General features: G+C 39.7%; 1 protein-coding gene across 2 annotated transcripts in view; it reads right to left on the minus strand.

The window, feature by feature from the left end:
- Myo81F (Myosin 81F) overlaps positions 1-14,701 on the minus strand; it is a 211,987-nt gene extending 197,286 nt beyond the window's left edge. For both annotated transcript variants that reach the window (XM_065239781.1, XM_065239780.1), the window contains exon 1: positions 13,311-14,701. In XM_065239781.1, the coding sequence (XP_065095853.1) occupies positions 13,311-13,335 (25 nt within the window). In that variant the 5' untranslated portion in view covers positions 13,336-14,701. The remainder of the gene's footprint in view (positions 1-13,310) is intronic.
- Between the last annotated feature and the right edge of the window lie 1,445 nt (positions 14,702-16,146).

A 16,146-nucleotide genomic window follows, 5' to 3' on the forward strand; every position in this document is an offset into this window, starting at 1 on the left:
ATTTGATGGACAGTGACATATAAATAGCTATTACCTTATCCAATGTGATTTTCAAATTTTACTTACACCATAGTTTCCAATATATCAAGAATGGAATATTCAGGGTGCGTTTGTTACTGGCTATTCACTTGTAAGGGAGAGCAGCCCATAATGCACCCCTGCGGTAAAATGCCCACGTATAGAAAAAAAAAACAATCATAACTTTTCCTCAGGTGCATTTTCCGGGTAACATAAAGGAATCATCATTTGAAATACCTCACCCCTGTGTAATCTCTACTTGCAGGTTTGCTTTGTCGAGTGATATACTCGATCTTCGTAGAAAACATTGCAATGAACCATACTCAATTACTTTCTCCTTGATTTTAGTTTCCATACGCCAGCATTTGACGATTTTGCTTGAACGGTGCATTTTACACCATCCTACCCTACACTTGTTCCGTTTCCCTCCGGTACTGTGCCAGAAGAAGACTGTTAATCCTTTGCCACCCTTCTTTCGTGATCCCTATATGCACGTTAACCATCAACCAGCTGGTGGAAATGCGGGAACCTTCATGTACAGAAATCCACAGCCAGAGCCCAATGGTAAACATAAACACAATGCATTAAAAAAATACGCTTTCAACAGAATCCCATTCTGTCTGCTTCCACTGTTTCTGTCTAGGCTATTATAGAAAGCCTCTATGTGGCACGACCAAACCGAAAATAAACGACAGAGGAGTTATATCACTTTATCGTCATTTGGTACTGGATGTAGGAGAATGGAAGAGAGAATTAATATTTTTGTGGACGAGCATTGCGAAGATTATGGATACAAGGAAGACCATCTTGCGATATTTTATTAAACTTTTGAGGATTAGTACATATTTAAAAGAGAATATTAATACAAACAAAATGGTACCTAACACCAGATTATGGATAAATTTCGATTCAATTCATAATCTATGCTAACATTCAGCATACCCTCGTTACAAATATGAAAACTGACTGCATAATGTCATCAAATGCATGGTCATACGTTACCCAGTAGTTTCTGGATTATCGAATGGATCATTGAAGATGCTGAGGTTTTGACAGCACCGTACTGTGGCTACCACAGTATTTTACATTGGTTCGTCCGTATACAGTAGCGCCAAATGAAAGCTGTGGTGGGTTCAAAACTCAGCCATCTAAAATGATCCATTACCTGGCAGATTCTAAAGCTTGGGCCATTTAGGAATGTATCAAACATTTTAAGCTATTACAGCGCTACTGGTGGACGGAATTATTAATTGTTGACGTCTATGTCGAAGTGAAACTTATGCGTCACTAGTGGCGGGAAATAGTAATAATCGATGGTGATAAATTTATGACAGCCGGTTAAAATACCAGAGTTTGAATGATAAATTATTGAAAAGAAAATTCAAAATAGTGAGATGCGATCATTATTATGGATGATACATGTAGGAAATTTGTCGAATAGTGTAATGTTATGTTAATTTTCATTGCAATGTCATTGAAAGATAATGAAAATGCGTTTTTGATGCACCGATATTATTTAGGTTATGTTTTGTATGACTGCAGATTCGCATCGCTATACCAGTAGATCAGCAGCAAAGCAAGAATTGAGGGGAATGGGTTAGTGCTGCAAATTTCCCAACCTGGGGAGCGGTCACATGATATTCATCTCAAATTACTCCACGACAACAAACTTTGGAACTTATATTCAACAAAGAATGCTTCAGAAAATTATGGGAGCATATTCGCTCTTTCCCTGTTCTGTAAAGAGTGGTAACCTTTCTCCACTGCGCAAACTTGTTGCTCCCCGAGTTCAGAACTCGAAAAAGTGGAAATTGTTTCTCGTTGCATCAACAACAATGTTAATTTTAAACGGTGTAGCTTGCCTTTACGTAGTCTAAAAATCATTTCCTGATTGCAAGCAATTATATCATTGAAGTCACTTACCATTTCATAGAAGACCACTTTTCCTATGATTTGATAAGCTTTTTGATCACCAAAACGAACAGAAAAAGGCAAGGGGTGAGACTGCTTTAATCTGAGTTGCTTTTTTGCAACGAGTAACTCACTGTACCTCAAAATTTAGTCGACGTTCATCGATATTTTTGGCTGGTTACTCCTTTCACATATTAGACGTAAGTTTTGTTTGTAAACAAAACGGCTATTGAAACGATGTGAATTTCAGATTTTGTTCAGAAAATGGCTTGAACGATGCTGGAAAAGCTTCGAAAGGGGCGCATTGGCGTGGATTTTCATCTGCTTCTCTGTACCGATTGGCTGCTGTTGCTGCTGTTATAATTTGGGAAGTGCTTTTTGTTCGTATTCCTCCGTTTCAAAACGTTGAATGTGAAATAACTGTAGGTAGGTGGACATATTATACGATTTGTTCTCGTAAAATAACCACAGGAATCGTTATCAGATGTCCATCGAGGAGAACGTGAAATCGTTGTGCGAAATCCCTGGCATACATAGGAAATATCTTCCCTGTTGGATAAAAACCGATTAACATCCGATTCTCAATTCCAGCTCCGAAGGAAACGCTACCAACCACTACCCCAGAATGTCCAGCCAGAGCATCAACACAGTCGACACTGCTGAAGTCGAAGAGGAGGAAGACGATGAAGACACAGCTCCCAATATTTCTGGTGAGTACGATCCTCATCCGGACTTCAAACCCATAATCGATCAACCAGACGAAATCGAAGTGAAAACCGGTGAGGAAGAACAAATGTTCTGCGTTCGCTCCAAGCTACTGCAGATGGTTCAGAAAGAGTGGAAGGAAAGGGTTCTTTGCGATCTGAAGATTCTCAAGAGTAAATCCGATTCAACCAAGTACAGGATCATCGCTATAGACTTTGCTGACGAGAATCCGAAGAACGAAACATGCTCCGAATATAATGAATAATCGTTTAAAAAACATTTTTTTTTCCTTCTGGATAAATATTTTATTTAAAGAAGTAATGTTCAACTTCAACGGAGACTTCCTTCGACGGCCGCAGCAGAATCTCGGTGGTGTATCGCAGAAAACGGCAGGTTGTTGAGCGATGAGAACGGGATCACTTCGACGAGTATCGGAAGACGGCGGGGTACGTATAATTTGCCGGATCTGGAGTATTTGGTCAGGCGGATCGAGTTCTTCTACCACATCAAGCCGGTTGTTTGTTGTTGTTTTGCTTGACAGCAGCTTTTCGGCTTCGAATCTTCATATGTTGCTGTGATGTAAAAAGTGAGAATGCAAATGACAGTGATCTTACTCACTGAGCAATGTGAGGTACTCGAGGTGCCTCAAAGGCAACTCTAAAATTGCTCATGATTAGGAGCTGGCTTACCCCTTGGGGCAAAACCAGCTGCACTTAGAGTAAATATATTTACAGCGAGTAAATTTGAGCTACACAGTTAGAAAAAGTAGTGTAAATTTCTGTTCAGTATGATGCACATAAATGGAGCGTCACATATACTATAAGATTACAATATATATCATGTTAAGTTCTGAGACATTTCATGCAATGTAGAAAATATTGTATTCAAAAGTCCATTGTTGTAAACAACATTGTTTAAAAGTTGCTCGTTTGCGTGAAATAAAATGCAAGTTTACGTGAAAAATGTTTACATCACAGTTAAAATTCAGAATTTTTATCTGTGTACTCACATTTACTTAAAAATGATCAAAGTAGTCTCGATTTCCTGATCAAAGAAAATATTGTCTGACAGCATATTAAATATGCTGATTTTGGTTTTTAATATACACACAGATCAAGGATCGATTGGTTAAAATGATGTCGTTGAAAATGTTTGGTGATGTGGTGGTGTTATTTCAGGGCCGTGCATGTTGATACTCGCCCAAAGATTTGAGAAGATTCTGGCTTGTACGGTAACAGAGCCCTCTCATCTTGTTGATTTAACTTCGGAATCTTACATAAAAGTTGAGGTGTATCGTAGATTAGGTTAGCTCTGGCTTGGTCAGTTGATGTTGATTGACCGTTGAAGTTATTCTCTTTCGTGAGAGTTGATAATATGCTGGTTAACAATAAATTGCTTTAGTATTTGTTCATATCTAGGTTCATATTGTATTCTGTTTAGTTTAGTTCTCTAGTTTTAGAATTTAGCTTTAGTTTAGAGTTAAGATTAGGATTAGGTATATACAATATTTAAAAATTCAAGTTTTAACTATGATCAGCGAGTACTGATCATTCCGGCCACATTCAGAATATTGTCATTCTTGATCATGACGTTCTGTCCCACCATATGGCAGCAAATTGAGGTTTGCAACCTTTCGTTGCTCGAGACTGTAGTTGATTAAGATACTCTGAGTACCATCAGGCCCAAATACGCTGGAATAACTTCTGGATGAGTTGCCAGTTTTGAGCCTACACGGCAAGAAAAAAATACTCAAAATTAAGTTAAAAAAAAACTCAACGTTGGGTTCTATCATTTGAGGTCCGCCGTTGAGTGAATCAGAAAAGCGGCGTTGGTTAAAATTTACTCAACTATTGAGGTTGCTCTTATGCGCCTTTAACCATTTCATTTTCACAAGCGTTGATAGACGAGTGGTCAACACACGGGCCCCGTAATCTCAACGTCCATGGTTCGGTTCCAGTCTGCTCCGTTTTATTATTTTTTTGTCAACTTGGTCAACGTGGATTCATGATCAGGATTACTCAAAATTGAGTTTTCTTCTTTAACTTAATTTTACCTAGCCCCACTGAAGCCACGTGTTGAGTGAAAGGAACTCAATGTTGGGTACTTTTTTCTTACCGTGTACCATGAAATTGCCTGGCGTTAGAGCCTCAGTGAGATTGCATGGAACCGGTGTCAACGGTCTCGAATTGAGGCACATTTCGATCGGTGTTAACAGCTTTATCATGTCCTCTTGAGGGATGCTGATGTTTGGCCAACTTCACGTTTATTATTGTTGTCGCACTTTTCGTCGCAGTTCTAATGGAATACTGGAATAGATTATTAGTATAATTTTTAAGGTTGCTCACCATTGGGAACCTAACAGTACTAGTTTCAACCTTGTTTTCAACATAACAATCGTAATCAAGTTGCTATGTGTATACGATATTGAGCAACGCGATTTACTCAGAGCTACTCAAAATTAACTGCGGTTTACTCATGGTCGGAAGCTGTCTTGCCCCAGAAAATACCCTAGGATAACGGAAAGGGGACGCGTAGATTCAGAAAATCGATATTCGACGCCATTTGTAGGGCATTTGACACTTCTTCTGAAATCAGTAGCTACACCGAAAAAAATCTGAATTTTAACTATCGCTTAAAATCTCCCTTCTTCTAATTTTGAGCTATACTTGACATAAACAGCGAAATCGTTTACAAGCTTGCATACAATATTGCTAATTTATGCGATATTGCGCTTAAATTTACACGAAATATCGCGTAAATTTATGCCAAATCTAGCGTTAATTTTATGTGCGCTATATCCCGCAGAAATTTACATGAATTTTTCGAACGGTGTACACTGAAAAAAGTGTTCATGTAGTTTCCATTGGGAACGCACATGATATTTTTCCAATAACAAAATTAATGATTTTTATCTGAAATTCATATAATATTCATATGATCACATGAATTCTATGTGATAAATCACATAAACTTCATTCGACGCATAAGGTTCATGTGATTTGCTGGTGCTAATCCCAATTATAAGATCACATGGAAGTTATGTGAAATTCTAATGGATATTTTCCATTGGAAATGTGATTTATTTTTTGAGTGTACCATCTTGAATTGCGTCGGACATCGATTTCCGGCATCTATGTAGATGTCACCCCGATTCCAAAAATATCCACTTTTTCTGAACCAAAGCCACCATCTTAGAGTTTAAAAAGGCGTCAAATATCGGTTTCTGGTCTCTAGACGTTGCTGGTATTTCGAAAACACCCGTATTTTCGGCATCTGCGTTTCATTCCCGTTCCGCAAATACCCATATTTAATGGTATTTGACACTTTCCTTCAAATCGGAATCCGCCATATTGGATTGAATTTCGTCGAATATCGATTTTCGGCCTCTAGCGGTCACTTGATACCAAAAATACCTATATTTATGGGTGTTTGACAGTAATTCCAACTTTTTTTTTAAATCGGAAGCCGCTTTCTTGAATTTCAAAAATGGAGTGGGTCATCAATTTCCGGCCTCTAGAGGTCACTTGATTCCAAAAATACCTATATTGATGGGTATTTGACAGTATGTCGCATGTCGATTTTCGATCTTTAGACGTCATCAATTCCAAATATACCCACCCTTTTTTCTGAAATGGGAAGCCGCCATCTTGGATTTCAAAATGGCGTCGATCATCGATTTCCGGCCTCAACAAACCACCCGACAATGATAAATTTGACATCCACGTGCACAGATCTGCGCTTAAATGAACCGAGTGAACAATCAACATAAGTCAGGAAAACTGCTCGAATTTCAATGCGAAAGTAAGTTCATGTGACAATGAAAGACGAAATGAAACGAGTCAAGCCAAAACAAACAGCATGCAAACTGATCGAAAGTGGTTCTGTTGATGGTAAAGGGGATCTGCTCGAAGAGAAGACAGAATGACTTTCAATCGAGAGGGACGAAATTAATCCATTTTACATTTTATTTAACAGATTTCAATAATATTTGCTTCATAAATTCGATTTTTGGGGATTTTTTCGATTCGTAAAGAATCCGCTATTCATCGATAATCTTGAATGGGTCAGAATTATCCAACCGTTCTCTCATTTAATTTTTAGCGTGTATCGCGGTTTGACTGTCTGTCACTTTATTAATCGCACCTCGGACCACTCATAGACCTTTTTGACGTTTAATCATCTTTCTCTATCTAGCACACGGGGTTTGTTTTCCTACTAATCTGTTTCCCTCTTGCTCACATTCCTTCAATTTAAATGGTGCATTAGTTAGCGCCGATTAAACGTCAAAAAGCTCTATAGCTAGCCAACAGCAGCTGCTTTTTGATATTTTCAAAAAGTTTTGCAGAAATAACATTACACCCTAGGGGCAAGACAGCTTTTGATCATGAGCTAGAACAGAGTTAATTTTAAGTTACTCCGAGTAACTCGAGTTGCTCAAAATTCAATATAAGCCGACTCAGTAACCATGTTTTTTAACCTTTTATGTTGTTCTCTTTCCCGAGTTGTCAAACAGCAATATCATCTAACCGCGTTTCATACCGGAACATCATCCTCAAATTACATAACTGTTCGTCCTCTGAAATGTAGTCTAGTGATCCAGCCCATCGCCTATCGATTCTAATTGTTTAATTGTTTCATACCTTTTTCAGATTAAAAATAAGTTGGACATTTATGAATATTTACTGGAAGACATTTGGTTTGTCTGGATCTCGACTGAAATAATCACGGCTCTCAAAATATTCCAATGATTTTTACTGGGGCAGTGATAGAATTCAATGCAGCAATGTTGCAGTTATATTCAATATTATATTATTATTGCAACTGCACATTGTACTTTATACATTAAATAAATTGCAATAAAAAATTTCCTGTTGTTGATATATGCAATATGCAAGCATTCGCTAGGATTTACTGAAAACAAGAAACTGGCATTCTGTTAATAATTTTATTACTAAATTATTCAAATAAATGCTACGATCAAGGATTCCATTCTTCAGGAATAGGTAACTCATCCTCTCCTTGGTGCAATACTTGTATCAACTCAATTCATGACACACATATAGAATGAAAATCTTAGATCTTAGCGAAATCGTAACACGGAGACACAGGTGTTGAGTTGAAGGGTTCTGCGATGCTTATCCGACACCAGGAATCGCTAAGGGGTTCACCTTTATCGGTTCGACAAAGCGCAGCCTTGTTGTCAACTACTGACGTAGTCAGAAGGAAGCACGTGAGCATCGGAAACAGTTCCATATAGCCACGAAACTGCCATACCAACCCACCACCAACGGTACACTACGCAGTCGTATCACCATCTGCCTGATACGATAGGCACGTTATCATCCACCATCATCGGAATCGAGTCTGGAATCGACTCCGAAACCTCATCACAAGCTTTCGTTGGATTGCAGTCGATGTTTATTCACTGTGACTGCTTTGATCATTTTTGAGTAATTATGAGTAACTCAAATTTGCTCTATGCAAAAATATTAACTCGGAGTACAGCTGACTTGCCCCTAGATTACACCACCCAAATTCTACATTTCCCCAATCATCTACAGCAGAGGCACACTCCGAAGCTCTTCGTATGAAGCTTACAACCAACGAATTTCTTTAAATAGCATGTAGACGACCTCCATTCCTCACCGAACTCTTCTGAAATCCAGCCTTCAGCCGAAATTCATTCGCCTTCGCAACCACTTCCGCCTTCGACTTGGAACATCTCCAAACCGTGACATTATCATCGTCTTCATCTTTTCGTTTTCTATTGTCTTGTATCCTAACGGCTAACTTCCTCTCTATTGACAGCGAAAAATCCTTTGGTTTCTTCCCCCATACGATCACTTATGTAATGTGAATGTTTCTCCACTCCATCTTCCATTCAAAGAGTGGAAGAATGAAAGAGACGACAAAATCATCGAGACACTCCTTCGCGGCGTCCTCAAATACCGTAATCTGTCATGAGATAGTTAGAGATGTGACCCGATATTATAGAGATGTGATCGATAAAACAAAACGATATTATTTATTTTGGAGATTTTATCGGATAAAGTGGATTTATTCAGAATTAATCTAAAAGTTTCGTCCCCCTCCGTTTTGGATGTTTTTTTAGGCGTAAATGAGCCTTGATTTTGATGTTCGTTTCGATGAGCCAAGAATTGGTCAACTGACATGGTTAAGTGCATGTCTCAATGCGAGGAAATCTGTTTAGCGCAAATCGTGGCCCTGCACGTTGTCGATAGTTCGAATCTGATGGCAACATGAAGGCTGATGTTTCCAACTCAGGATGATCGGCAACAAGACTTATCAAAAACCACTAAGAACCGGATGCAATATGGTCATTGCATTATGAACTAACTATCAAACGATAAAAAATGATAATTCATTCATTCAATCCCAGTCAGCGCCGCCGGGATGTTCTGAGACATAACAACTCTTCTAGATTCCGTCGATCTCCAGGTCGATCTTGCTTTCCGTGCTGAGCACCAATGCTACCGACGCCAGGGAGGCAGCTCCCACACCTGGACCCTACCTATCGACTCATCAACTCATGAACCGGTAACCAACGGCTTTACTTCCCATGAATTCTATCAGAAAGAGAATTCCAGTTAGTTACGTTGGTCATGACCAATAAGAAAGTGTTCCAGGGATATTAAGGAATAGTTTCTGAAAGATATCTGATCATTTGATCAGGTTGTCTCTAATGTATCGTCGAAAAAAGGGAATTTTTAAATAATATTAATTTTTATTTTAATCACCGGTAAATTCTATCAGAAAGTGAATTCCAATTGGGTACGTTGGTCATGACCGACCGATCAGAAAGTTATCAAGGCATTTCTCATGATGAAGTTTTCTACACGGTAAGAAAAAATACTCAAAATTAAGTTAAAAAAAAACTCAACGTTGGGTTCTATCATTTGAGGTCCGCCGTTGAGTGAATCAGAAAAGCGGCGTTGGTTAAAATTTACTCAACTATTGAGTAATAATAAATGAACTCAAAAATAAGTTTATTTTCATTGAGGTTGCTTTTATGCGCCTTTAACCATTTCATTTTCACAAGCGTTGAGAGACGAGTGGTCAACACACGGGCCCCGTAATCTCAACGTCCATGGTTCGGTTCCAGTCTGCTCCGTTTTATTATTTTTTTGTCAACTTGGTCAACGCCAGGATTACTCAAAATTGAGTTTTCTTCTTTAACTTAATTTTACCTGGCCCCACGGAAGCCACGTGATGAGTGAAAGGAACTCAATTTTGGGTACTTTTTTCTTACCGTGTAAGCAGCACCATGCGTCTCCATCAGTGCTGATAAAAATCATTCCTTCTACACTCAACATAGCTGAAAATGAAGACAACCTTAACAGATCGACCAACTACTTGCATGAATCTGAATTTTGACAAAACAACATTCTCTTGATCAAGGCAACCTTTGAGTATCGTAGTCAACATTTATTTTTCTTCATTCGTGGCTGGATGTTCATTATTGCCTCCGTTGTTGTCAATATTAATATTCATCTTCATCTTGGTGGGGGTAGGCCGGCACCGGTGGTGTAGTGGTAAGCGTGACTGCTTTCTAACACCCCAATGGGTCTGGGTTCAATCCCAACCGAGGTCGGTGGGATTTTTCTGAGGTATAAAAATCTCTGGTCACGTCTTCCTTCGGAAGGGAAGTAAAGCCGTTGGTCCCGGCCCATGTGTGTGTTGATGAATGGGTGCGATATCCTACGCAGGTGTGGAAGCTGCCTTCCTGCACATTCGATTGTCGTCAATGGATGGCAATCGATGCCCGTCGGTGATTGGCACTAGATTGCGGAACAGAGACCGACGTTAAATAAAGGAAAATGTACAATCTTGGTAGGGATGATTTTGAGGATCAAATGCAAATTTTACTCAAATTTAGCGCTGAAGGACGTATAGTGTTAGTTTTTACACACAAACCGATGGCAAATTATTGCCTCAAGCTGAACTGATGGTAAAATCCCGGTTTTAGGCTTTGGAGTCGACAATATTCAAAATAATCATTTTGCCCAAAATGAATTTGATTATTTTGCTTTTGAGCAGTGCTGTAAATTCTCAAAATCATTTGAACATTTTTGATGAAAATGAGAAAAGTAACTATTCGCTATCAAAAGGGACCTCCTCCGAATGGATGATATCAGTTGCTTAGTCATTTGACGAAGGCATGGATCATTCTCATTTGAGAAACGCTATATATCATTCAATTGAGTGTATCCTACACACAAACGGAGCTCTGGTCGACATTCCGGCGAAAAAGCTAAGCCAACCCGACACCAACCTGACTTCTATCAAACCCCAACCCGATGTTGACCCGACATTGACCCGACATAAACTCAAAATTGACCCGACAACAACACGACATTGGGTCGACATCGACCTTAAATTAGCCTTACATTGATCCGACATCCGACTTGTCTGTTCGGGCCCATTTTGCTGGATTTCTTCCATACTCCACTTTCTTATATCAAATGATACTGAGTGACTCAATTGACAGTGACAATGAGCTTCGAATGAGAAAGGGGCTTTTCAAATTATGGTCATGTGAGAATTCGTTTAAACAGAATTGATTGAATGGTTGTAGTGGTTCATCTTCAATCGAATGATATGAAAATTTACAGCACTGCTTTTGAGGATCATTTCTGATTTTGACAATTTTGGGTTGGATAATCAAACACTGGAGAATATCAACAAACGCGTACTCGTTGATGTATAATGAACTCATTCGCTCATTTCACTCGTACGTAACAGCGAAGATTTTCAAAACAAACGCAATTCATCTACACTGGGTTGAAGCGATACTCCTTGCGTGTGATGGTAAATGATAAAAACAGACACTGGTCTCCATAATTATTCATTAAATTAACGGTTTTGTTCGAAATTAGTATATTTTTAAGGGATGCAAATAAAAAAAAGGTTCTTGGTCCTCAAATTGGCTAGAATGCACTTAAGTATAATGTTTTTTATATGAAATCAGGCTAAAATTTTCCGATAAATCCAATTCCGTGCCCAGAATTTATATATAAACCGATTTAAAAAGTTTAGTATAAGCATTTAAGTGAAAATAAAAGGTACGTTAAAAATGAATTACAGATTCGTAAAGTACGCATTTGGTACGCAACATTTCCGTAGGAATCTGGTCGATCGACTTGGTCATTGCTAAAATCGTATGTCTATACAGAGGGACACGGGTTTTCCGGGAAGCTTTGAGGTACGCTCAAAATCCTTGAAGGTACGCTATGATACGCTATTGGTACATTCCAAAACACGTATCAACCTTGAAATTCGTTAAGTTTGTCCCGCTGGATAGATTGACATAGTTTAAATGCTTCATGCGAATGAGTTCAAACACCCAACCGCGAAGATTCCCTTGCGATTTTGTTTGAAAGATATGCGAAATCAATAATAAAAAATAACCGCATATACAGATGCTGTAACAAACATTACATTTATGGTAAGGAATCACACACAGAGATCGCCGTCAGTCCTGCAATTTTTCATATGATATTGTAACATTTTTCTTTACTTTATTAGAGAGACTTTCAGCGACATTTTAACATTTGCATAACACCAAAACCATCATTCCACAGCATAACATTAGAAGGCTTTGTGGAGGTTATCGAACGACATTACTCCCAGTATCTATCTAATCAACTCATGTGGTAGGACTTTCCCACCATCCACTTATTCCCATAGTTTATCTCTCCATCCGTTAAAATTCGTAAGCTACCACCGAAAAAAAAAAATGATTCGAGGAACCGGCTGCTGCTATGATGTTCCACCCCAGTTCCGAGCTAACTCTTCATCAACAATAAAAACATATAGCAACACAACGGAGCAGTAGGTGAGCGCCGCCATTAATTAAATTAAAATCTCACCTTCTCGACGGTTTTTGTTTTGTTACCGCACTAGTAGACCCCATCATCAACAAAGCAACACATTTGTATTTTTGGTAGAAGAAAACCTTCGATTTCCGCGGGTGCAGGTGCGAAAGCGAAAAGCTAACAGCCCTGACAATGAAAAAGAAAGTTTTCTTCTTTGAGTTTTGTTTTTTTTTTTCGTGACTATAACTAGACAACGAAAAACTGTTTTAGTTTATATCATGATGGAGTAGACACCTTCAAGGTTATTATAGGCACTATGAGGGTGATGATAATATTGATTCGATTAGGTGTGACGACCAAAGGTTTGACCGTTGCGAATCGACGCAGTAGGCGACGACACGAGCGAAGTAAAGATAAGAGGAATAACATGATGACGGGGAGAGCTCGTGGTGGTCGTTGTAATGTGGTTGGAAACCAAACCATTAGTTCAAGTTCCGTTACGAACATTTTCGTAAATTCCAACAGAAGCATGCTCGAAAAACCATTGAACTCGATTCAAATCTCATACACAAGCAACTGCAATGACTTCCCAAACGCAGACATCAATTTAAGCTACCAAAATCACAGACAGACAAATAATTTACGGTTTCTTAATCATGGGCTCCTAGCAACCTTCCTAGTAAGTCATTCCAATAACCGATTTCTGTTCATTATAAACGGATCTATGTTTATGCCTGTCGATGTAACTTTGCATCGTAATTCTTAATCTAGTTGTAGTAAATTTTTGTCCCAACAAAATACGATAAGAGTCCAGCATCAGGGTTATCTACTGCCACTTACCTTCCAAAAATACTGGAATAGTCATTGTTACCACAATTTCGCGTCCTCCTTGATCCTGTTCAGCTGTCGTCCGCTGTCACGGCTTTTAAAAATCCTGTCACGGGACTCCCACTTCCCAAAGGACAGTCAGTCTGTGTTTACACGAAATTGCTGCAGCTGTGAGCACTGAGAACGCCTTCACAACTGTCAACAACTCTCTCCTCGGAAGAGAAAGAGTATCCTTGTTTTCTTCGCTCTCTCACTCTCCCATACTTTCTCTCTTTCTCTCTCTGGAAAGGAGTATCCTGTTTATTCCTCCTGCTGCTGCTGCTCCTGTTTCAGCTATTGATGTTATTGCTGTGCACTGTTACCGTGTGTTTCGTGCGAGCTTTGTTGGTGTAGTTGCTATATCGGAAAATTTTCACTGGCTTTTCCTTATGCACACGGGACGAAGACGACGGGGACTGACGCACCACACCTTTTTTTGGCGTGTGGGGTATTTCATTACAATTTTTTCATCCTATTTAAATTCAATCAACTAGCACGCCACTTCTATCGTAGCAGGACGATTGCATTTCACACCCATCCTTAAATCACGAACTGCGATATTTTCAAACACTTCTAGCCAGGGAAAACTTTCACTTAGCACGAAAATTGATTTTTCGCCTGACCCATAGCATATTCACAGCTTTTCCCTCATCGGACATACTGGTTTTCTATCGAACAACGAGCCTCTTATTTCACTAAATCCATTCGTTTGACTTGCATTGCCGGACCGCGATCAAAGTAAGTTTCCCGTTTTGCACGCGCGTTCGATGGAGGAAGATCAATTTTTTCACTTTTATTCACGCATCCATTTTTGCAGCCATCATCACTTCCTCCCTTTGACAGCAGCCAGGCAGCAGGCGACGGACACGGACGACTACGATCAAAAGGGATACGCGTTTCTAGGAGGACTGGCGACTGATACAGTAGGCGACGACCGCGATAGTCGAGAGAGGATATTCAAAGCGTACATAAAACAAGGACGTGTCACACTGGCAGCTGGGAGAGAGAAAATGAGAATTTTCCTACTTGTCCCTTTTGCTCAACCGTTCGCCCATGGTAAGAACAGCATTACAAAAATATGGTCTGGTAATTTTATGCTCCAAAACAGAACACGACAACGACGACGACGATGACGACGGGAAAAATGATACACCAACCGAAACTAACAGACGTGTTTGTATTTACACAAGTCACCGTTAGCACTTTGTGCCCCGAAGTAGAAGAAGCAGACAGTCTGGAAGTGTTGTAGACCCCTCCCAGCTGATATCACACACCAAACCGTACACCCGAGGGATGTCCGTTCCCGTCACGAACAATGACACGCACGTCTACACCGGACGAAAGCTAACTGGAGACTGAAGGATGTTTGGTTTGCGAATGAAGCGAGAGCATAAAAGCTTCGATATGTTCTCTCGATTACCTCCCGTCTCAGTAACACCCAGCCCCCAGCCCAGGTCCACCAACCGCCAGTGATCAGTGGGAGAGAGCATAGCGGGTGGATTGCGCTTGGTTGACGAACAACCAAAGCAAAACGGATTGGCGAAGAAAATCCATCAAAACAAAGAGTGCGCTGCGATGTCGAAAATATAGATGGTGCTGGTGGATATGTGCATTGACAGGGTGGTTAATAAAAATTCTGGTCTCAGAAATTTTACACATTCACCCAACTGAACAGCCCCTTACACGTTTAAGCTATTTTATACACACACAAAAACTTACAATCCAATGCAACTGTCAACCGCCCCCGGCCAGCTGCACTTCCTTTGTGAATCTGAGATGGTAAGGAAATCAAACTCGTAGATTCCTCGTTCTACAAAAAAATGTATGATTAGTAAATGGTGTATGATGACGAAAATAAAACAACTTATTATTCAGAAAATTCAACAAATCCAATGGAATTTGCAAATCTAGCAACCGGTCGTCAGCAATGCACCGTTCGGACGCCATGTTAGGTTTTGTTTGTGCCATCACCACTCAGAAATTCATGTAGAATCTAAGTGAAATTATCTTACATGAAATTCATTTAAAATTTATATATACTTCAGCTTGCTGCTTTGGTTCTGGGCGAAGGATTCAAACTGGTCTATGCAGATGATTTAAAGCTGTACATTTGGTGTGCACACAAGAAGATTGTTGGCTTCTGCAAAACTCGCTGACTTTGTTTGCCGATTGGTGCCAGAGAAACAAACTCACTATTAGCGTGGAAAAATGTCAGTTAATCACGTTTAATCGCATGGTACATCCAATTTTGTTTGACTATCATATCGACGGCGATACTCTTACCAGAGTTACCAGTGTGACTGATCTAGGAGTTCAACTTGACACAAAAATGACTTTTGATTTACACCGTTCAGCGATCATATCGAAAGCAACGCGACAGTTGGGCTTTATTTCCAAAGTTGCGAAGGATTTTTCGGATCCACATTGTTGGAAGTCATTGCACTGTGCACTTGTCCTTCCAATTTTGGAAAAATGTGTCCGTCGTTTGGCATCCTCACCATGTCACGTGGTGCCTAAGGATCGAACGGGTTCAGAAACGGTTCATTCGTCTGGCACTGAGAAACTTGCCGTGGAATGATCCTGATAATTTGCCACCGTATCCTGATAGATGCCGACTGTTGGGCTTAGACACACTGGAACAACGACGGAAAGTACAGCAATCGTTGCTTATTGCTAAGCTGTTGAATGGTGAAACTAATGTCCCCGACCTGCTTGCGATGTTGAACTTTCCTGTGCCGAGCAGATCTCTTCGGAATACAACGCTACTGCAAGCAGCGTTGCCAGCTCATTTTCATAAAAGTCTGGACCA

Source organism: Ochlerotatus camptorhynchus, unplaced genomic scaffold, assembly GCF_037179485.1.
Source record: "Ochlerotatus camptorhynchus isolate MF236.1 unplaced genomic scaffold, CSIRO-AGI_Acam_v1.1 ptg000062l, whole genome shotgun sequence".
NCBI lineage: Eukaryota > Metazoa > Arthropoda > Insecta > Diptera > Culicidae > Ochlerotatus > Ochlerotatus camptorhynchus.